This window comes from Sardina pilchardus, chromosome 15 (assembly GCF_963854185.1).
Source record: "Sardina pilchardus chromosome 15, fSarPil1.1, whole genome shotgun sequence".
NCBI classification, from domain to species: domain Eukaryota; kingdom Metazoa; phylum Chordata; class Actinopteri; order Clupeiformes; family Clupeidae; genus Sardina; species Sardina pilchardus.
This window is the reverse complement of record NC_085008.1, coordinates 8853550-8875613: the sequence shown is the minus strand read 5'-3', so window position 1 is coordinate 8875613 and position 22064 is coordinate 8853550. Positions and strand designations below refer to the sequence as shown.

At 51.3% G+C, this 22064-nt stretch overlaps 1 protein-coding gene across 2 annotated transcripts in view; it reads left to right on the top strand.

Moving 5' to 3' along the window:
• pbx1b (pre-B-cell leukemia homeobox 1b) overlaps positions 1–22064 on the top strand; it is a 70263-nt gene that overhangs the window by 33454 nt on the left and 14745 nt on the right. For both annotated transcript variants that reach the window (XM_062556274.1, XM_062556273.1), the window contains exon 3: positions 21347–21591. In XM_062556274.1, coding sequence (XP_062412258.1) covers positions 21347–21591 — 245 coding nt within the window. The remainder of the gene's footprint in view (positions 1–21346; positions 21592–22064) is intronic.

Sequence of the window (22064 nt, the reverse complement as noted above, 5' to 3'; positions counted from 1 at the left end):
AGCCTCATTAACGCAGAGTCTCGCAGAATGTGCCACACTTATCCGCCCCCCCCCCCCCCCTCCCCACACACACACACACACACACACACAACCTCACCACCACCCAAGAGCCAAACCACAGGAAGTCTGGGTGATATGAATGTTTTTCTGTTATTGGGTTTTTGGCTGCTCATTAGGAGACTCGGAGACGCTGTGCGTGGTACCTGCGTGCCCTTGCCACGGCATCCTGCAGCAGCCTCATGAATGGGACACAGACTCACTCATTCAAATGTGTGCAGCAGCAGCAGCAGCAGTTAGTCGGCCAACAGAGGGGCTGAACTCGGGGGGGGAGAGGATGCATTTATAAGGGAAGGTGAAATGTTGTCCTTCTGAGAGGCCACGGAGTTTATCGTTAGTGAGCATGGACAGCTAGTGTGTGTGTTTGGCTCGCGGACTCACAATCACAGCCTGAGTTAGTTTTTTCCACACACACGCACACACACGCACACACACACACACACACACACACACACACGTAGGTCGTGACTCACCTCTAGCTGGTGTCTCACATGCTGTCCTTAGGTTTGGCAGTCTGTGTGTGTGTGTGTGTGTGTGTGTGTGTGTGTGTGTGTGTGTGTACGTACCATTAATCTTGAGGGAGATGCTATTTTTTACGGGATACCGTTGAGGTCTGAAGCCCATGAATCTAGTGCAGGAGAGTTTGCGGTCACCTCCTGTGCGGTCGAAGGTATCTTCGATCAAGGCGTTTTTTTTCCCCTCCTCCCCCTATAGTCAGAGCTCCCATGTGCCCCCGTAGAGGTGAACCAAACATGGCACCGGGGTGAGAAGCGGGGCTGACTCGAGTTTGAAGCACTGCTCATCTTTATCAGCCGCCGATCGCTTCGACTCTCACCCCCCCTCATAAGAATGTCATCACGCTATTCTATCTGTTTCCTGTTGCTGTTGTTGTCTCCTGTCAGTGGAGAACGGCTGCGTTTCTATTCTCATACCCTTCCAGCCAACTCAGCCCGGGCGCCGAGCTCTCCGGCTATATTTACCGTGAAACTGCACTCTTCGCGGCTTTTGAACGTTCACATGACACGGAGCTCTCGCACACCCCGCGACTCGCCTGCCTGCCTTGCCCGCCGAAACTTGCACCTGCGCGCCCCGCTTTCCTCCCTCTCCTCCCTCTCTCTCTCTCCCTCTCTCTATCTCTCTCCCCCCATTTCTCTCTCTCTCTCTCCCTCTCTCTCCGACACCCGGGTCTGCGAGCGAGTCGATGCAGTCTCAAAGTTGTTTTGTGTTGTGCTCGGCGCGCGGAGGCTTGCGTCTGTCGGAGGAGGCAGACGGGGGGAACCGGGGGAGCGGGGCTGGCAAAGGGAGGATTGTTTTTGTTTACCACGTCAGTGTGGAGTCTGGGGCTGTTTTATGGGGACTCTTATTGATTAGCGGGCTGTTAGTGTCGCTCGTGTTGCAGCTAGTTTGAGAGAGTGTGCGTGTGTGCGTGTGTGTGTGCGTGTGTGTGTGTGTGTGTGTGTGTACATGTTTGTTTTTGTTTAGCTGGCGAGATGCAAGCGCATCTGGCAGAGGCGTCTCTCTCTTTCTTTCCTCCTCCTCTCTGCAGCTGACAGTCTCTCTCCATCTCTCTTCACCTCTCTCTCTCCCTCCTTCCCTCCCCCTCTCTCCCTCCCTCACTCCCTCCCTCTCTCTCTCGTACACACAGTAGTTTATTTAATCTACTGCGCACCTCCACAGAAACACCCTTACAAATGGGCCCAGAAAGGGAGGCAGGCAGGGGGAGAAAAATGGCTAATTTGCAGCTCCTCTCCTCTCCTCTCCTCTCCTCTCTCTTCTCCTCCCTTCTCCTCTGCTCCCCTGTGGAGGTGTGAAGCAGCCGTGTTTGAAAGGGAAGCTGCTGGCAGGTAGCTGCAAATGGCATGGAGGAGGAGAGGAGGAGGAGAGGAGAGGAGCAATGGAAAGACTGAAAATGGAGCCTGTTTTCTCCCTCTGCCTCTCACTACCTTTCTCTATGTCCCTCTTACTCTTCCTCCTAGAATCACTCTTCCTCCATAGTACATTTCTCTCTCTCTCTCTCTTCCGCTGTCTGCCTCTATCCCTCTCTCCTTCTCTCTTTACTGCACTCTCTCTCCTCTATCTCTCCCTCTCTCCCTCTCTCCCTCTCCTCACAGGCCTGGAGCCAAGCTGGAGCTGAGCTGTAGAAAGGTCGAGGTGTGTCTTTTGTGACCGTCTCCTCTCCACAGACAGGGGGAAGGGGAGGGGAGGGGAGCGCTGGGTGGTGGTGCTGCTGGTGGTGGTGTTGAAGGTGGCGGTGGTGGTGAAGGTGGTGTGGGTGAATGGAGTGGTGGTGAGAGTGGGTGGGGGGGGGGTGAAGCGATAAAGAAGAATCCATCCTCCCTTTCTCCCTTTTTTTTTCTTTCTCTCCCTTTTTGTCAGGGGGTTGGTGAAGGGCTGGATAGGAAAGGGAGGGAGGGGGTGAGGAAAGGAGGGAGGGAGGGAGAGAGGGAGAGAGAGAGGGAGGTGTTCGTCGGCAGCTCTCCTCAGCGCTAAAGCGAGGTGTCCGTCAGAGGCTATCTGTGCGCTGTGTGGCCCATATGTTTGGGCGCTGATAGAGAGCGGATTACTCTGTTTGGGAGCCAGATAACAGGCTGTTTATAACCTTGGCAGAGTGTGGGCCTTAATCTGGCAGCAGCATATTTCCCCCCCGCTCCTCGATAAAGGCCTGTTACTGGCTTTATCACACGGGCAGATAGACCAGCACAGCGGCACCGGGCTAAGGCTGGCAGGGTGCACACACACACGCACACACGCACACACACACACACACACACAGAAAAACACATTCACATGTACACCCTCTCTCTCTCTCTCTCTCACACACACACACACACACAAACACACACACACACACACACACACACACACACACACACACACACACACACACACACACACACACACACACACACACAGAAAAACACATTTACATGTACACTCTCTCTGTCTGTCTCTCTCTCTCTCACACACACATACACTCACTCACACACACACACACACACACACACACACACAAATATACAAGAGAGCATATGCATGTCCATCCACGCACACATACAGTACACACAAACACAAAAGCACACACGTGCACAAGTACACTGTGTGCACTGTGCATGCATGCATATGTATTTGCACATATTGTGTATATGTGAAATACTTGCATACATATCTGCATTCATATCTACATGCATTTATTTATATGCTGTACCTGTATATTTGCATATGCACACACACACACACACACACACACACACACACACACACACACACACACACACACACACACACACACACACACACACACACACACACACACACACACACACACCACATGCACACCTCTTTCTCTGAAACTGGCAAGCATACTTTTTCTGGTACATAGAAGCGCACCCCTCCCTCTCGCCCTCTCTCTTTCTCTCTCACACACTCTCTCACTCACACACACACACATGCACACACACACAGAGAGAGAGAGAGAGACACACACACAGACACACTCACCATCCTGCTGCTTTATTTTTAGAAGCTTTCTCCCCACCACCACCACCACCATCCCCGGAAAGAGCAATCAATTTCTACATCTCCCTTTCCAGGCAACACAGGGACAATGCGACAAATTAAAGGAACCTGCCCTCGCCACAGCCTTCCCAGGGCTATTTTCAGCCCGCCCCCCTCTTATTAGCTGCGGCAGCAAAGGTACGGGCGCATCTAATGAAACAGCGCCTACTACACACACAGTATGTAAGGGAGATGTGTGTGCGTCATAATTGGTGAAGAGAGAGAGAGAGAGAGAGAGAGGGAGAGATAAGTAAATGCAGGAGTGAGGGTTTACTAATGGCAGGTTTGTATTGATCTTTACCAAACTCAATTTTGTCAATAAGCCTTTAATAGAGTTTGATAGAGTTAGGCTATGGATATGGTGGGGGGGGGGCATTTGAAGTGCAGAAAATAGCCTGTATGCATATGAGACATGGTGAGCTGGACATATGGAGGGAGTGTGTGTACATTAGAATTTTGCTGTTATGAGAGAGGAGAGGAGAAGATGGTGGAAGTGTCATGCTTTGTCAGGGATTGGCCTTTTTGGTGAGGGCTTTTGTCTGTGGAGTTGCTGAGAATTGTGGGTAAGCATTCCCCTCCTCACCCCGCCACCCCTCTCCCTCCCTCCCTCCCTCCCTCCCCGCTGGTGACGGCTGTGCTGTGGCACAATTATAAAGTGCTCTTTTCAGAGGGAGAGACAAAATTGTCATCCTCGCTACAAATTGCCTGTACTTTTCCTGGGCCTTAAAGAAGATCTTTCATTCTGCTTTTACCCACTCTCTATTTCTTTCTCAGACTCTGCCTCCCTCCCTTCCTCTCTCCCTCCCTCCCTCCCTTCCTCTCTCCCTCTCTTGCTCACCCTCTCCTGCTCTTGCTCGCTCCCCACTCTCTCTCTCTCTCTCTCTCTCTCTCTCTCTCTCTCTCTTTCTCTCGCCGCTGTCTGTATGCGGGGAAAATTGCACCCCTGCAATCAACAGTGCTTGGTGCTGCATTTAGGAGTAAATGTAGGTAGCCTGAAGCATTAGCATATGATTATTCAGACAACTGTCAGGCTGCTAGCGGTTAGCGCTGGCAGTGAGAGCAGAGCGGCGTGCTGGGGGGTGTGTGTGTGTGTGGGGGGGGGGGATCAGGTACGGCGCGCGTCGAGGATTAGGGACCCGCCGCCTGCTTTTATCAACCTCTCCAGCTTTCTCTCTGCCACTCTCCCGTGCAGCAGGAAGTTGGCCGCAAGTTGTTGTTTTTTCCCCAATTTTTTTTTTTTTTCCTTTCCCTCATTTCCAATTTTTCTTTCAGCTTGTGTTCTTTTCAGTTGAGTTTATATATAGGGAAGTTTTGCGAAGCCTTACTTTTGTTCCCTTCCTCCAGCCCTCTCGCTCTCTCAAACTGTTTTATGTTGTACGGGAATAAACCAGCTTTGGGGATGGCTGGCTGGTGAGCTTGTAGGACAACAGCCAGGCGTTCTTTTTTTTTCTTAAAAAATCCAAGGCTCCCCTCGCGAGCAGGAACCATAAATTAGCCGCAGCAGCAGCCGCACTCGGAGCGAGGCGGGACGAGACGTGGTGAGGCACACACTCGGCTCAAACACACACTCCGCTCAAACACACACTCCGCTCAAGACACACACTCGGCTCGGTCTCCGGCGAGGAGCTCGGCTTCCTGGAGGAGTCTCGGGAGGAGCGTTGCATCTAGGTCAGAGTGATTTTTATAATCCAGCCAGGCAGGCAGCGTCTCCACACACACACACACACACACACACACACACACACACACACACACACAGGAGTGTAGTGTACTGCTGCTGGAGGAGATCCTGAGAGACTGGCGCAGTGAGCTGCTCTTCACTTACACTCTTCCTCTTTTTTTTTGTAAAAAAAAGAAAAGATGGAGACTCATGCCACACACACACACACACACACACACATACTGTACACAAACACACACACTCTGATACTGAGGTAAAAATGAGTGCAATGAGTTTCAATGCATGTGCTTGTTTGGGACAACGTAAAACTTTTGCAAGAGGGTTAAGTGTAAACATTTCTTGTAACAAAGTGGTGTACCTTCTTGATAATTTATTGACTATTATAGATCAATACAAGTAAGGTCAATAATACATTAAATGTATGCACACATGTAGTCATATACATTTGTGTCAATATATATTATCCAGAATCAACAATATGATTTCAGCATAATTGATAATATGTGGTCGTGCTAATGTTGTTATAGCTGGATATTTGATTCCACTGAAGATCAGCCATTTTCCTAGAACGCAGTATTGACTCATTGATTTTAGGCCCATGTGGAAGTGAAGGCTTATCTCTCTGTGTTCAGCCCTGTGACTCTGTGAAAGCCCCCCCCTCACACACACACACACCCACACACCCACACACCCACACACACCCTGCCACCGCTTCAGACGCCAGCTCTCACAGACTCATTATTCTTTTGTACTCTCTGCCTCTCGGTGATGGCGTGTGATCTTCAGCACCAGACATGATCTTTGGTCAGCTCGTCTTTCTTTATCTCCCCCAGTCGCTCTCCATGCATCCTTTCTCTCCCTCTTTCCCTCTCTCTTTCTTTCTTTCTTTCTTTCTCTCCCCTCTCCCTTTTCTCTTTCTTTCTTTTTTCTCCCTCACTCTGCCTCCCCTCATTCACCCCCTCACCCATCTTTTTTCTTCCTCCTTCTTCTTTTTGTGTGTGTGTGTGTGTGTGTTGATTGACAGCAGGGGGTTCATCCTGACCTATATTTGCATCTGCTCCCTGACCCACATAGTGGGTGGTGGCGGTGGAGCGATGGCCGTGGCGGCAGGGCGCTGGGTAATGAGTGCGCTGGCCATTTGTGACCGGCGTGGCTACTTGTGTGGCTTTCATCTCCTGCAGGAGCAGAGAGGGGGGGGCCCCCGTGGTCGCAGAGGGGTCTGCGTGTCCCCAGGGCCCGTCGTCTGGAGCTCCAGGGACACAGAGGGCCGTTCCCATCCGCCTGGCCCAGCCACAGACTCCTCAGTGGGGGCAGCCACGAGGGGGGCGAGGGGGGGGGGGGTCAGTGGTGGTGGGTGGCTCATTGCAATTCATAGGCCAGGAATCACTGGACACTCGAGTGACTTCATTTTGTGACGGTCCGGCGGAGGAGAGATATCAATCTCGCCGGCGTTCCTTTGTCCTGGCCACTGTGCTTTTTTGGGGAAGGGGTGTTTTTCGGGGGGGGCCGGGGGGGGGGGGTGTTTCTGACTCGACTCTCCAATGGTCACAGATGTTCAGGTGGCTTGGCTTATTATTAGATTTCGCTTTATTAATACAGAGAGAAAGAGAGCAAGGGGAGAGCGTTCCATTTCATTTCCAATTCGACAGACGGCGGCGGGCGGTGACAGCGATCGGTCATCGCACGTCTCTCGGCGCGGCGCGTGAAACGTAATGGGATCTGACGTGGTTTTGATGCCTCTCTCTCTCCGCGCGTCTCCTGAGTGGCAGAAACAAAGTCGTCTCTGGCAGCAACTTGTACACAAAGTATCCCAAACAGAGAGGCCCCGCAGGAATTGACTGTTGACTGGTGCTGTAAAACTCATCTCCCTCTCTCCCGCTCTCTCTCTCTCTCTCTCTCTCTCTCTCTCTCTCTCTCTCTCTCTCTCTCTCTCTCTCTCTCTCTCTCCTCTCTCCCTCTCTTTCCACGTGCACGCTGTGTCTGCTGAAGCTATGCGTGTATGCCAAGGTTGACTGATGAATGCAAACCAAAAAAAAAAAAAAAAAAGACGCATCCATGTATGTTGCTAATGTGACATATTCTTCAATGCAGAGTGAGGCTGCTGAGGTGTCACAAGTCTCCTTAATATAGCACAACACAACAGCACACAACGCACAACACACAACACAACAGCACACAACACACAACACACAGCACACAACACACAACACACAGCACACCAGGCCCCTCTCTCCTCCCCTTCTGTTCCCTCTCTCTGTGTCTCTGTACTCTTCAGAGGAAGAAGCCATTGTTTATCGCTGGTGCGTTTCCAGAGGTCTCGTCTCTCTTCACGGGCATCAGATTCGGAGAGTTCCGTGTGCGGCGGCACATTTCAGCGCACTTGCGCCTGTGTGCGCAGCGCTCGTTTTGAGGCATATTTGATTTTTTTCCCTCCTTTTTTTTCGTGTCAGTACATTCTTTCCAACTTTCCAACCACCCACACCTGCCAGTTTTGGGTCTCTGGTTTGCCCTCAAATGGAAGGTGTTTGCAAGGTCAGTTTTCACGCTGCCTCCAACATAGATGCCCAACCTCCCAGCATATGATGTTTTTCTTTTACATTTCTTTTTGCCGCATCAGTGGAACTGTCTGCTTTTTCTCTGGAGGAAAAAAAAAAAAGCCCTATCTCTCATCTCTCTCCTCTTCAGCCCCCCTTCCCTCTCTTTAAACATCGCCTCCTACCTTACCAGTCATTTTTATTTATTTGTGCCTTCCACCGGCCTCCACGAGCCGGCCGCCCCGCGCTCCTCCTGACCAGAGGATGATTCAGCGGTGGCGCTCATATTTCCTCAGCGAAAGGAGCGTGGAGCCTGCCCGTGTCCTCCCACCAAGATAAATGAACTGCTCCTCGCCCCCCCCACCACACACCACCCCCACCACCCCCCTCCCCCCTCCTCCGCTCTACCTTAATCTCCCAGGACGCGCTCCCACCCTCCCGGAACAATGCCGCCCTTCGCTGTAAGGTCTGCAGGCGTCGCCCCTGACGCTCCTCTCCTCCGCACCGTGCCTCATCGCGCCGGTCCCCTGGGTTTGCTCCCATCATGACACAACATCATGGAGCAATGGCTGGCTGGCTGGCTGGCTGGCTGGCTGGCTGGCTGGCTGGGGAAGCCTGGCTCAAACTCACATGGCTGCTATAGTGACTCTGGCTCACACGGGTGTGTGTGTTCCTCTATGCGTGTGTGTGTGTGCGTGTGTTTGTGTTTTGTGTGTGTGTCACGCTGAAATGTCCAAATCCTATTATTGCGATGGCTTAAATAGAACTGGTCCCCGAAGCCCGGCGTGATATTCTAATGAGCGCTGGAGAGCCCCTAGCTCGGCGTCGCCGTGCCGACAACTCGGCTGCTGCTGCCGCTGCTGCTGCTGCTTCTTACCCCCTCCTCTCCTCCTCTCCTCCTCTCCTTCTCTCCTCCCTCCCTCCCCTCCCACCCATAAAACTGCATAGTAAGAGCCTCATTAATAATGCAGCTCATTAAAGTGTGTAATTAATCGGGAGCGGTGTAACGGGGAGAGACCAGCGCTCACGGGGAGCGCTGCCGAACCCCGCTGAGAGCGCGGCAGCCACACTGCATACGGCTCAGCCAGATGCATTATTTATCCCACACAGAGAGAGACAGAGAGGGAGAGAGAGAGAGAGAGAGAGAGAGAGAGAGAGAGAGAGAGAGAGAGGGAGGAGGAAGAGAAGGACGAGAGGGAAGGAGGGAAAGCGATAGAGGGAGGGAGAAAGAGTGAAGGGGAGACCTGGGGAGTAGAGATGAGGAATAAAGGTGGGTGAGAAAGGAAAGGAGAGAGAAGGGAAGAGAGGAGAGAAGAGAGGGAAGGGAAGAGAGGAGAGAGGAGAGAGAGCGTGCAAACGCTAGCGGAAGAGAGACTAGGATCTTGCACTGACATGCCCAGAGACATCTTCAGGCATCACAGCCAATCAGGAATGTAGCAGAAAATTTGAACACAGAGGGCAAAGTGTGTGTCTGTGTCTCTGTGTACTGTATGTGTCTGTTGCATGAAATTCAGCAATAAATATGAACTACAGTATGTGATATGCACATGGTTCTCCCTTTCCTCTGGCTGCCCTGGCTTTGTTCTGTTGGTGCAGGCAGCCTCTGATACACTACTGTTAGCTCACCCAGTCACGCCACCATTTTGGTTCCTCCTGGTTCCTGTGTGGAGATGGTGGCCGGCTTTCAGGCAATTCCCGCCATGCATTCCCACCATCTCAGGAGATCTGGGAAAACACATGGGAACTCATCATCACATTCCATGATGCATGGATATGTATTTGATGGAGAAAATTAAGAGTGGGTTTCAATCTCCCAGCAGGCCCACCCACCCGTCCCCACATACTGAAAAGTGTGTGTGTGTGTGTTTGTGTGTGTGTGTACATGTGTGCCAAATGTGTGTGTTTATCTGTAGTTACAGCAGAGGCTAGAGTGAAGCATTTCCCATGTTGGTACAGTAAGCAGAGGGTGATGGGGCTCATGTAATTCGGGGTTGGATGCGCACACACACACACACACACACACACACGGCATTGTGTAAATTCTTATCCAGTTGCTGAGGGGCATGTAACAGGTCGCGCGCAAAAATAAACTGTCGTCGGACGGGCGCTCTCTGCGTGACGAGCTTGAGCCAACAGCCCCCCCCCCCACACACACACACACACCCCTCAACTGCTCCGCCACTCCAGATGTGCCTTAATTTACTGCGACTTGGCTAATCATAGTAATTAAGGATTAATTACTGTTAATCACTTTTACATAAACTTGTTGGCAGTGAGAGAGCGGGCGCCCGCTTTGTGAAATGTGCCATGCTGACGAACACAGACGGCAAGGCCGGGAGGGAAGAGAGGGAGAGGGAGAGGGAGAGAGAGAAAAGGGAGAGAGAGAAAGAACGCAGGGGGGGAGATGGAGAAACTGGCATCCATCTCGGCTGGGATGGTGCAGGGGGAGAATTTCCCCTGAGCTCTGTGCTCATCCACTAATCATCCCCGTGTTCAGCGCCCATAACGTGCTCCGCGCCGACACAAACACCTCCACCGCGCTCCGCTCCTGCACATACACAAACACCTCCACCTCCACCGCGCTGTTGAGCCAGACAAGCCGGAGTCGGAGCCTTTGGCCTGGGCTACATCCCACTGAGCACGGCCTGCTGGCTCCAGAGACTTCCCCTTCACTCGCAGGATTGTGGGTAGGGTGCGCTTCAGCTTTGCAATAGCATCTCTGTTTGATACCAAATAAAGTTTTTGAGTTAAAAATAGTTTTAATGTTACACACTGCACATGATTATCATTGGTGTACAGTGGTTCAAAAGCCAATGGGAATGGCTAGATGACCTGCTTACTGGGCATTTGCCTATTTGCCTCCTTGCCAACTTGCCTAATTATTAGTATAGCCAAGTCTGCCAAGAGTCTAGAGTGGCAAACCTGCATGACTAAATAGTGAAGTGTGTGAGCCAGTCTGGTGACTGTGAGGTTTGGGAGGGGGGCCGGGTGACGGCGGAGCCGTGTGTGTGTGTGTGTGTGTGTGTGTGTGTGTGCGTGAGTGCGTGTGTGTGTGTGTGTGTGTGTGTGTGTGTGTGTAGCCGTGTGGGGTGCTGCTGCTGTCCTTGCTAGGCTGACCTACAGGGTAATGGGGACAGGTACAATACTGCACAGAGCAGTAGCCTCTGACAGTGAGAGGAGCAGTCACAGTAGACACGGCAGACACCACTCCTGCCCCCTCTGACACCCAGCACGGGGGGTGGGGCATTGACAGAAGAGGGCAGGGTGAGAGGTCAGGGGAGAAGATAGGTGGGTGGAGGGGTGGGGGGTGTTGGTGTGTTGGATGGGTGATGGGGTTACTGCCTGACCCTGTCCAGCAGCGGTCCTCCTTTTTTCGGGTTTTTAGTTGGGTGTCCGTGGCAGCGGTCACCTCCACGTTTGCGGGCCGGTCGGTCTGAGGCAGCGCTGACACGCTCAGTTAGCCTCCTGAAGGAATGGCTCTAATAAGGGGCTGGAGGGGAGCTTTAATGACCCGGGCGCCGCCGACCCCGGCCAACACTCGCACTGCGCCCTGGGGGCCAAGAGCAGGAGCAGGAGCTGGAGCTGGAGCTGGAGCTGGAGTGGGCCGGTGGAGGGGACCGGCACACCCCACTGCCCCTGCCTGTTAGTGCTGCCACAGGCCACCCTAATGGAGCTCTACCCCTCTCCTCTCTACCCCTCTCCTCTCCTCTCCTCTCCTCTCTTCTCCTCTTTTTTCTTCTCCTCTCGGCTTCACACCGCTCCTCTCACCTCTCTCTTCCAGTAGAGAGGGCACCACGGCGTTATATAATGCTGGTTCACACACATACATACACACACAGTCACACCACACACACAGCCACACCACGCACACATACACACACACACACACACACACACACACACACTGCTGGCACCAGGATCCGATACAGCGGAGCTTTGCAGTTTTTTTTTTCTCTCTCTTTTTGGTCCTTTTTCCTCATCCTTCCTCTTTATAAAAGTGTTTGGAGAGGGCTTCCGCAGAGTAAAGTTTTCAGATGATTCAGTGGTTTTATGCAGCGCTGGTCATCAGAGCAGAATGAAAAGGCCTTTCATGACTTCTTATTTGGTGACGGGGGCCAATGCTTGATATTTAAGCCATACCCCCATCCCCTCTGTCCGTTTGTCAGATGGTGCTCATGTGCCAAGAATCTTTCTCGCTCTTTCTTTCCCTCTCTCTCTCTCTCTTTCTCTCTTTTTTCTTTCTTTCTTTCATTCTGTCTTTCTTTCTTCTTTTCTCTCTCTTTCCCTCTCTGTCTCCCTCTGACGCCTTGAGGCCTCTCATACAGAATTAAAGTGTACGTGTGGAACCCGAGTCAGATGAGATCAGGCGCATAGATCATATATATTTAAGCCGCTGCGTGTGAGATAGGAAGAGAGATACCACTGGCCCGGGGACACGCATATTGTGTCTTGTGAATAAGGAGCACCATTTTTCTAATGAATGCCCCTCGCATGAAGGCGGCCCGACCCAAGGAAATGGTCCTCCTCCAGCGCCTGATTTCTCGTCTGTGCCTTCCCCCAGGCCTCGGCTTGGCCAGTAATGATTATAATTACCATTATTAGAGCGGGATTGGAGGAGGGAGGGTGGTGGTGGAGGTGGTGGTGGTGGGGCATGCTGTTCCAGGGGTGGTGGTGGTGGTGGTGGGGTTTGAGGATGGGGCCCCCTAACGAAGTGGCCTCGCCGGTCCTCCTCGCCTTGGAACTGCTGGTTGTGGGGAGTGCGGGAGCTGGGGTGAGGGGGTGGGTGGGGGACTAGAAGCCACCAAATCGCTCTAATGCGACGCCTGTCAGCTTCGCTTCCGCCGGTTGTCAGTGTGGCGACGCGCGCCCCGGCTGATTCTTTTAATTGACTTTTTAATTTTATGATTCGATTTCAGTTTTTTAATTAACTGTCCTCCGACCTACCTTTCACTTGTCCTCGCGGTAATTTCGCCCCTCTGACTCCCCCCTCCTTGTGAAATCCGGTCTAAACAGCCAACAGCACCAGAGCGACTGCATGATAACTGTAAAAATATTCAGACAAAAATTATATCTAAAAACACAAGTGTATTTTAATGGTGTTGCCAAGGATTTATTTTGAAATTCAAAAATCAAGTGCACTGGTGTCCACCCCTAGGTTGGCAGTAGTAATTGTGTAATAAATATTTATGATACAGCGTGAGCAGCTTTTATAGATTCTCCATGTATCTCCCTCGTACTGTGCGAGTGTGTGTGTGTGTGTGTGTGTGTGTGTATGTGTTTATGTGTTTTCCTCTCTCCCCTTCGTTCGCCTCAGCTTGTGGTTGTGGTAAAGCGACTTCATGCCAGTTAAACTGCAAAAGGGAAGCGAAGGAGGCGAGCAGGAGGAGGAGGAGGAGGAGGAGGAGGAGGAGGAGGAGGAGGTGGCCTGCTTTTAACAGTTTGAAGTCTGTCGTCCTCCTCCCGGTGCGTGTTGCCTCCTTTTCCGTTCCAGTACACTTGCGACTGCATAATGAATTATGCCGATGTTGAATTAGCATGTAGCTGTCGCTTCGACTCTGGAGCCTGCCTCGTGACAGGACCACCGTCGCACAGGCCCGCGCCGAGCCACCATGATTTATTAACTGCTAAAGCCACAATGAAGTGTGCCCACTGAATCACCAATGCAAACAAATAGGACCAGCGCTGTCAGAATAAATCTACGGCGACAGGCCCAGACCAGCCCAGCTCCAAAGGGTTAATTAGGCTAAAGGCTCTCGCTCTTATCCCCCCCCACCCCCATCCCCTTGTTCGCATTCTATTTATGAAGGGATGTTTTTGTTTTGATGCCCGTGGTTTATTTTTACGTTGCTAGTTTATTTTTATGTCTATTGAACTGTATTTGATGTGTACTGAAAACAATGGGTTCTGTTCTATTGCGGTGTGGATTTTGAACTTGGCTTTGTGTAGATTGAAAATTTAAATTGAGTTCCCCAAATTAAATTCATAGTACAGTACTTAAATTTGAATATAATTTATTAAAGTGTGTAATAATAAATGAATTGATTATTTAGGTATATTTAATATTGAGGTATTTGGTGTTTATATATTATAATACATATTTATATATTTTATATATATTATATTATATGTAGGCTACTGCCTAGTTTTATAGAAGAATTAATTCTGGAATGAAATGCCAGTGTCCATTTTGTGTTCTTGTGGCATTTCCTTCAGCCTCTGCAACATGCTTGCTTTGGTGACCAAGGTGTTTCTGTGCTAGCTAGACTGTGCTGTGCACTGACCGGTCTCAAGTGTCAGTTTGGCTGTCTCCCCGCACCACCCCACCCCCACCCCCACCCCTCCGTCACCACCACCTCCACCCTGTGCCCGTCCCTGGGTGCAGCGCCGTGTCTCGTGTTACAGCACTGCAATGCAAAGTGCGGCCAGCCAGTCCAGAGGTGCCAACCAGTGTGAGGGGCCCCCGTGGTCGCCTACCCACCCCCTCTCTGCCCCCATACATCTGGCTAACAATGACAGCAATGCCCCCAACATCATTAATTAAACATTAGTTAACCCCACCACCACCACCACCGTGCCTCCTCCACTAGCCCGCCTTCCCGCCCGCTTGCCTCCGCTGCCCGCTGCCCTATCAACGGATCTCCTCCGCTGCTCCGTGGGGCTGCCCAGTGGAGCCAGCAGTGTGGCCTGTCTGCATGCCGGAGACATTCAGGAAGGGATTAGGTGGTGTAATGGCTTTTGACAGCCGGGCGTTATCCAGCGCTAATCCGATAGGATAAGATATCTGGACACGGCGTGTTGTGGCTCTCCGGGCCAGATATTGTAATGCCATTTAGAGAGAGAGACCCGAATCGGAGCGCAGCCGAGGAGCGAGCTGATACTTGGAGCCTGGTGTAGGTCAACGAAGGGGGGTGGGGGAGGCTATTGATACTCTGCATATGGGTAATACCCAGCTTTGTGGTTGCCTAATTAAGACCCCAGTGAATGCTGCCTGAAATTTCACAGGCAGAATACAGAAGTGTGTGTATGCAGAGTGGCCACATGATGTGAAGTCAAAATCCCCCTTTAGCCTGGTGGTGGTATTTGTCACGGTGGGTAACTTATTCACTTGGGCTGCCCTAAGCTTGGTGTTTATGCATGCTTATGGCAGGTGTCGTGACATGCGGCCCGTGCAGATCCACCATGGGTGGTCAAGCACGGCCAGCTCGGGGTTCTTTAAGTGTGTCGCTGCATATTTGAATGTCATCCTCCACCCTGGATGTGTGTATGAAGCGAAGCTCTCGCTCTCGCTCTCGCCCTCTCCTCTCTCGGCTACGCTTCAGTCACTAGGAGAGAGCTGGAGAGGAGAGCAGAGGAGAGGAGAGGGATTTGTCTTGTGTCCGTGTTCAATTAAGCACCCTGCCCCCACCTCCACCACCACCAGCCCCCCACCCTCCCCAGCTCCCTCACCCCAGGCCCGGGGCTCACGGTTAAGCCGAAACGAGCCGCGTCTCCATTTCAATTAATATTACAGCATTCGAAGGGCGCCCTCTCATAAAGATGGCGGCCATTTTGGATGTTTGGCTAATGGAAAATGCAGAAGGGAGAGAGAAATTTCTGCAGTTCAGGGGGAACAAGGGGAGGGGAGAGGAGCGGAGAAGAGAGGAGAGGGAGAAGGAGTGGGGGAAGAGAGGGAGGGAGGGAGAGAGAGAGAAGGGGAGAGAGAGGATGCATAAATCGTCCCTATGCCTGATCCTCCTTCAGAAACACAGCTGGAAATGGAATAAATAGTGGGCCGATGAACGAGCAGCGAGTTAAAGGCATCCGTCCTCCACTCTTATCTTTATGGGGTTTGTATTAAATATTGATTGGGTTTGTTGAAGGCTGTGGATGTACAGGGCTTGAGCTCGAACGTTGCATTTGTTTTGATGCGAGTGCGGTTTCGCCCCAGCATAAATGGATGATGTCCACTTTTTGAATTTTTCTTTTTTTCGGGGGGAGGTAGGGATTTGTGTGTGTGGGTGTGTGGGTTGGTGGGTGGTGGTGGGGGGCAGTTGCTCGATATGACGTGATGACAAAACGAACCATCTGCCTGGCCTTGAGATGCCGCGCCTGACTGTTATGACAGTCCACTCAGCACCAAGAGAAAGAAGGAACGAGGAAGGGGAGGAGGGGGGGGGGTGAATTAACGGATCTTATCTTCCATCAAAGCTTGCACTGAGTGGAGGGGGGAGACTGACTGTGTGCTCTCAGTGTGCTGAGAGTAATGCATATCCCTGCGCATGGCTGAGGGCATCAAGAGAAATGAAGAAGGAGAGAAGCTGACTTGTCTAGTATGAATCGATCAGTGTAATTCTTCCGCCTCCTCCTCTCTCTTGCGCTCTCTCACCCTCGGCTCGCTCACATCTCTCTCCTTCCCCCTCTCCTCTCTCTAGACCCCCCCCCCACACACACACCCTGCCACATCTACCCCCCTCTCTCCTTCTCTCTTTCTCCCCCTTTTCCCGCTCCCTTTCTCTCTCCTTAGCTTTCTCTTTCTCTTGCTTTGCCATACTGGCAGAGTGAGGCTGGGTCACATCAGCACAGCCATCAGCCATTCTCACAGCCATCAGCAGACCCCCCCCCCACACACACACACACACACACACTTCCCAATGCTTACACCCCTCCCCACCCCTCCTCTTCAGCTTTCATATAGCCCAGGATAAAAGGCTGGCTAATCGGTTACCAAGAGGGACTGGCACGCTGGCAACAGGGGAGAGGAATTAGGCCTTGTCTAACAACAAGCCATCTTTGAAAGGCCTCCAAGTGGGGGGAAAATAGCTTCAGAGTGAATGGGTGATGCTCTCTGGGAAAAAAAGAGAAAGAGACGGAGAGAGAGAGAGAAGAATGCGAGTGTGAGGGGAGAGAGAGAGAGAGAGAGGAGAGAAGGGAGGTTTGAAATTGCACACGGGTAATTGTTTATCCCTGGGAGCGGGCTTGATGTTGGTCGGCGGGTGGCTAAGTAAGTTCAACAGCCCGCATTTGACGGGGGAGGGCCACGCAGACCCAGGGCTGGAAAATATTAGGAGGAATCAATTAGCCCGCCATTACAGAGTGAAGTGGTCCTTACTGAGTCGTGTAATTATGACCCACAGCAAAGCCAATTTTATGGAAACAGTTTCACCCCCCCCCCCACCCTCCCACAGCCCCCCTCCACCAACCCCCTCCCTTCTTTTCGCTTAACTTAATTGTATGCATTTACAATAATCCATTTTTGTGGGTTTAATTGTGCACTCTGGGCTCGGGCTGAGAGATGCACATCTTTGTTTTTCTCGTTTTATTCGATGTGGTCTTAACCTCCTCTGACTGCTCCAAATGCATACCAGGCGCTTGTGGCTTGTTTCTGACTTGTCCAAAAAAAAAAATCCCTCTCCACTTCCTCTTTGGCTAATTCTGCCCCGCACCGCTTGACTTCAGAAAAAAAAGCTGCGGCTATTGTTTCTCAACCAGCTAAAATAATAATTGCCAAAATTATGCAGATTAGCCCGAATTAAACCACTCAGTGCAATCTCATGCATCTTATATATCAGTTAGTAGAGCAACACATTAAAGGCCAATAAAAATCAATGGGGCCTAAAACCAGTGAAATACGATTACAGTCACAGAGCTGCTGAAAAGGGAAAAAAGAAAGAAAAAAAACACACACACACACACACACCCTGATGGCAGCTGTTCGTCTGGCTAGCTCCGAGAGGATGTTGCAATCAGCTGTCGATGAAGGATGACAGGCCTCTCAAAATGGCATCGTCCTCCTGTCCTGTCTGTTGCATCGCTCCTGTGCGTGTCTCCCCTGTGACAGATGCTCTCGCCCAGGTCCTGTGCAACCAGAGGACATGGTGGAGGTTGGCTGAACAGGGGAAAAAACATACACACACACACACACACACACACTGTCTCTTTCTCTTTCTGTTATGGTTTTGCAAAAGGAAACGTAGTCACCCGATCAGACAGAATGGTGGAAAAAAAATCCCTTTGAAGATGACCGGGACATACTTTTGTAAAGGTCATGTTACCAGACTTTTGTCATTGTCTGATGGAAAGTGTGTGTGATAGGTGTGTTGAGACGGTGCATTTTTCCGTCTCCAGTAGAATGACACGCTTTCCTCGTGTGTCAGCCTGCCTCGCCAAATGTAGTCATCTTCGGGAGACGAACGTCCACGCTTCATAGACATCTATGTAACGTTCGGCTGACTTTTGAACCTCTCCCCTATGATCTCTTTAACTGTTGTTTTTTTTAAATGAGCGTATCAGATTCTTCCCTCCACCCCCCCACCCTCCCTTCGTCAAGCTCATGGTTCCTCTCGCCAAACGTTCGTTTTTTCTTTTCCTTCCTCTCTCCTCTTTTTGAAAGACTGATGGTGGAGATGCTTCAGGCCAAGTAAAATAAACACTGGTAGATGTGAAGCCAGAACTTGGCAGACGTGAATCGAATCGTAGCGTGAACGGGGGGGGTGTGGAGGAGGTGGGGGGGTGGTTTTTATGTTCCATTTTCATTTGACAGTCTAGACGTTTTATAACACTGGGAAGAATTCTGCAGGCCTCACTCCTCTGCTCTGGGAGTCAAGGAGAGAGTAAGAGAGAGAGAGGGAGAGAGAGAGAGAGAGAGAGAGAGAGTGTGAGAGAGATATAGAGTAAGAGAGTGAGAGAGATATAGAGTAAGAGAGTGTGAGAGAGAGAGAGAGAGAGAGAGAGAGAGAGAGAGAGAGAGAGAGAGAGAGAGAGAGAGAGAGAGAGAGAGAGAGAGACATTAGCTTCCATCCTCTGTGGGTTCTTTTTTTTTTTTTTTTGCATGTGACTACTGCTGTGCGCCATAATTTTTAGTATCAAACGTATGCTTTATCTTCAGGGGTTCTCCACAAGATTAGTGTCCTGTGAATTGACTGCTATGCATCACATGCAGACCTCATTCAGTATTCACTTTGTCCACTTGGAATGGGAAGGCTGCGCGATGGCGGATTTGTGATGACCTTGCGTTTCAATGGTGTTAATCCCTCCTGCTCCGCTATAGATGTACGAAGGAAAGAGGATTGCTATGGGGTTTTATTTTCCGTCAGCGAACGAATAAATATGACTGCGGCCCTCCTAACGAGTTTAGTTTTTCTCTTCAAATAAAGGCCAAGAATGTGTAGCTTGGCCGTGCGGCCTGACAGTGTTTTTTAGCTCCGTTGGATGTGGCCTCTGGTGCTGTAGACTTGCTTTCGCACTCTCTCCACTGCTATTTACGAGGTGGTAACCACAGGGAGAATGTTACACTCCGTACGTTACGAGTAGCTCACTTCACAAAGAGGGCCCCGCACCAAGCAACAAGGAGAACAGAGAGAGAGAGAGAGAGAGAGAGAGAGAGAGAGAGAGAGAGAGAGAGAGAGAGAGAGAGGAAGGAAGAATGGGAGAGGAAGAAAAGGCTTTGGTATGACACAGTAACTGGTAACTGTAGCCTCGCAAAGACTCGAATTTATTTAGAGTCTTTAGGTGGGGTAAGAGAGGAGCCCCCCCCCCCCCCCCCACACACACACACACACCCCAACTTCGCAGCGTACTCTGTTCACTGGACTGAGGTACCTTATCAGGTCGGCTGAGGAGCGGACTCTAATGAAACAGGATGTTTGTACAGTGGCCCGCTCCGCCGGCTCTCCCTGGAGGGGAACCCCAGGCCACTCAATCTACCTCACGCTGGGCCTGCGCCCTGAACTCCTGACCCCTCACACGCTCGCCAGCAACCTCCACATTTGCATTTTGACTCTACTCTGAAGGGGGCTCGGTGTGTGTGTGTGTGTGTGTGTGTGTGTGTGTGGAGGTGCGTTGAGTGTTTTTTAGGCTTGGGGGCTGGAGGTAAGGGTGGGCTATGTCCAGCAGGACTCTTTCTCATCCCTTTGACCCCCCAGCGTTACCCCACCCCCCTTCCCTCCCTGACCGAGCGTCCAGACCCTGAGCAGCAGACTGAGGTTAATGCACCAAGCACGAGCCATTGTCTTGGGATTAATGAAGTGCTTCCCCGCTCCTTGTTCCCCTTTTGGGTCAGAACAATAGGTGGCATAATGAATGTGAACACTTGAAATGGCAGCAGCCACTGCAGTGATTTCAAAAGTCTCAAAGTCATATTTCGTGTCGTTTTTAAGTGTCAAAACTCTTCTGGAAGACGGTGAGGTGTATATACACAACTCACCAAAAACACACTTCAGATTGATTTGGCAGCTAGGTTTAAGGGAAGTCAAATGTGCATTCAAATGTATGTGGTGTAGTTTTTTGAATGGGTTTCCACTTAACATTACAAACAAAATATGTTTGTTTTGTGTTTGTGTGTGTGTGTGTTTTGGAGTGAATGCGGGAGTGCACCTGTATTTTGTTTGTGTTTGTGTGTGTGACTCTGTGTGTGTTTTGTGTGCGGGTGCTCAAGTGTCTGTGCTCCTCTGCTCATCTGCTGCAAATGGAGGGTGGCCTCTGCCTTTGCCTAGAAACATCAAGGGAGACATCTAGTGGCCAAGAGGGGTAACAGCACAGCAGCCTTTGTCTTCCTCAGCAGCCCGGCTCCTACCAAGCACCTCCTTCACTCAATAGGACAACATAACTGTCAGTCAGATGTGAGAGAAGTCGCGCTGAGTTACCACAGCACTATCATTTACTTCACTTCCACCGTTACTGCTGGCCTCCATGTTAAAAGAACATATGAATGAGTAAGGAGATCTCCATGCATGAACAATGAAATACTGCTGCATTAAGAGTCTCTCCATAGGCTTGGCATCTAGCTGAGGTTGGTGACAGACTTTAGCACATGCTCCTGGCAGGGGTGTGTGTGTGTGTGTGTATGTGTCTGTGTGTGTGTGAGAGAGAGAGTGTGTGTGTGTGTGTGTGTGTGTGTGTGTGTGTTGGAGCACGCAGTCAGGGGGCCCGCCTGCCTGCCTCGGCTCTCCCCCGTCACGGCTCATTAGCTGGGGATGTGTGAAGGCTGAACCTCCATCTCCATCTTCACCCGAGATCCCGTCTCCATCAGCTTTAATGGAGCACGGCAGATAATGGGGCGCACGCGCGCATGCCTCGCCACCATTTCTTTTTTTTTATTATTATTTCTCTTTCTTTTTTTTGGAAGAAAATACTAAGTAACCCGCGACCTGTAGCGTCTGACGTGGCTCTGAAAATGTGGCTCTGAGTGATGAGTTTGTTTTGATTGTTTTGCCAGTGTTTGTAAGCACAGAGAGAGACGCGTGGTTGTAGTGTCCACCACCTCGTAAAATGAAACGAGGTGTGTGTGTGTGTGTGTGTGTGTGTGTGTGTGAGTGTGTTAGGTCTCATCTGTTTTGCCATGCGTCACCAGAGTGCCCGTCTGTGAGTCAGTTTGGAGCCCAGCTGCCACGGGCACGAGGTGGCAGCGTGATTACGCCACCGCTGTCGGCCACTGCTGCCGCTCTCGTACTGTGTTCATGTCGTGCCGTGACTCACCTTTCGATCTTTTCTCTCCCCCCTCCTCTCTCCTCCCCCCTCCCTCCCCCTTTGTTGTTGTTTACAGTGCTCAGTATCCGCGGCGCCCAGGAGGAGGAGCCTCCAGATGCTCAGCTCATGCGATTGGACAACATGCTGCTGGCCGAGGGCGTGTCCGGCCCGGAGAAGGGCGGAGGCTCGGCGGCGGCGGCTGCTGCGGCGGCGGCTTCGGGCGGGGCCGGCGCCGACAACTCGGCCGAGCACTCGGACTACCGGGCCAAGCTGTCGCAGATCCGGCAGATCTACCACACGGAGCTGGAGAAGTACGAACAGGTGAGAGAGAGCCGAGCCCGTACCCCGCCCCCCTCTCAAACTGTGACGGCTGTCTCCGTAGCAACCTGTGTGTCAATCACTCCATCATGAACCGCCTCACGAGTGTATGCTCAGACCACGTACTGCACACACACACACACACACACACACAACTTCTCTCAACACTCCAAAGGAATCCTCAGTCTCGTGCTCTCTCTCATTCGCTTGTCTGGTCTGATTTCTGACCGGCTGATCTGATGTCCGAGCGGCGAACAGGCTACGTTGGTAGCCTACAGTAGCCGGAGGATCAGCTGCACACCTGCCCTGTTCAGCTGAAGTAGAGAGAGGAGAGGGAAGAGGAGCTAGCCTCATTGGAGTGCTGAGATGTGCCCCACTTATTTCCCACCATGCACTTGCTTCCTCATGATCTTTACCCATGATCCTCCATCATTCATCTCCATTAGAAAAACACTGATGCAACAAATGTCCTCAGA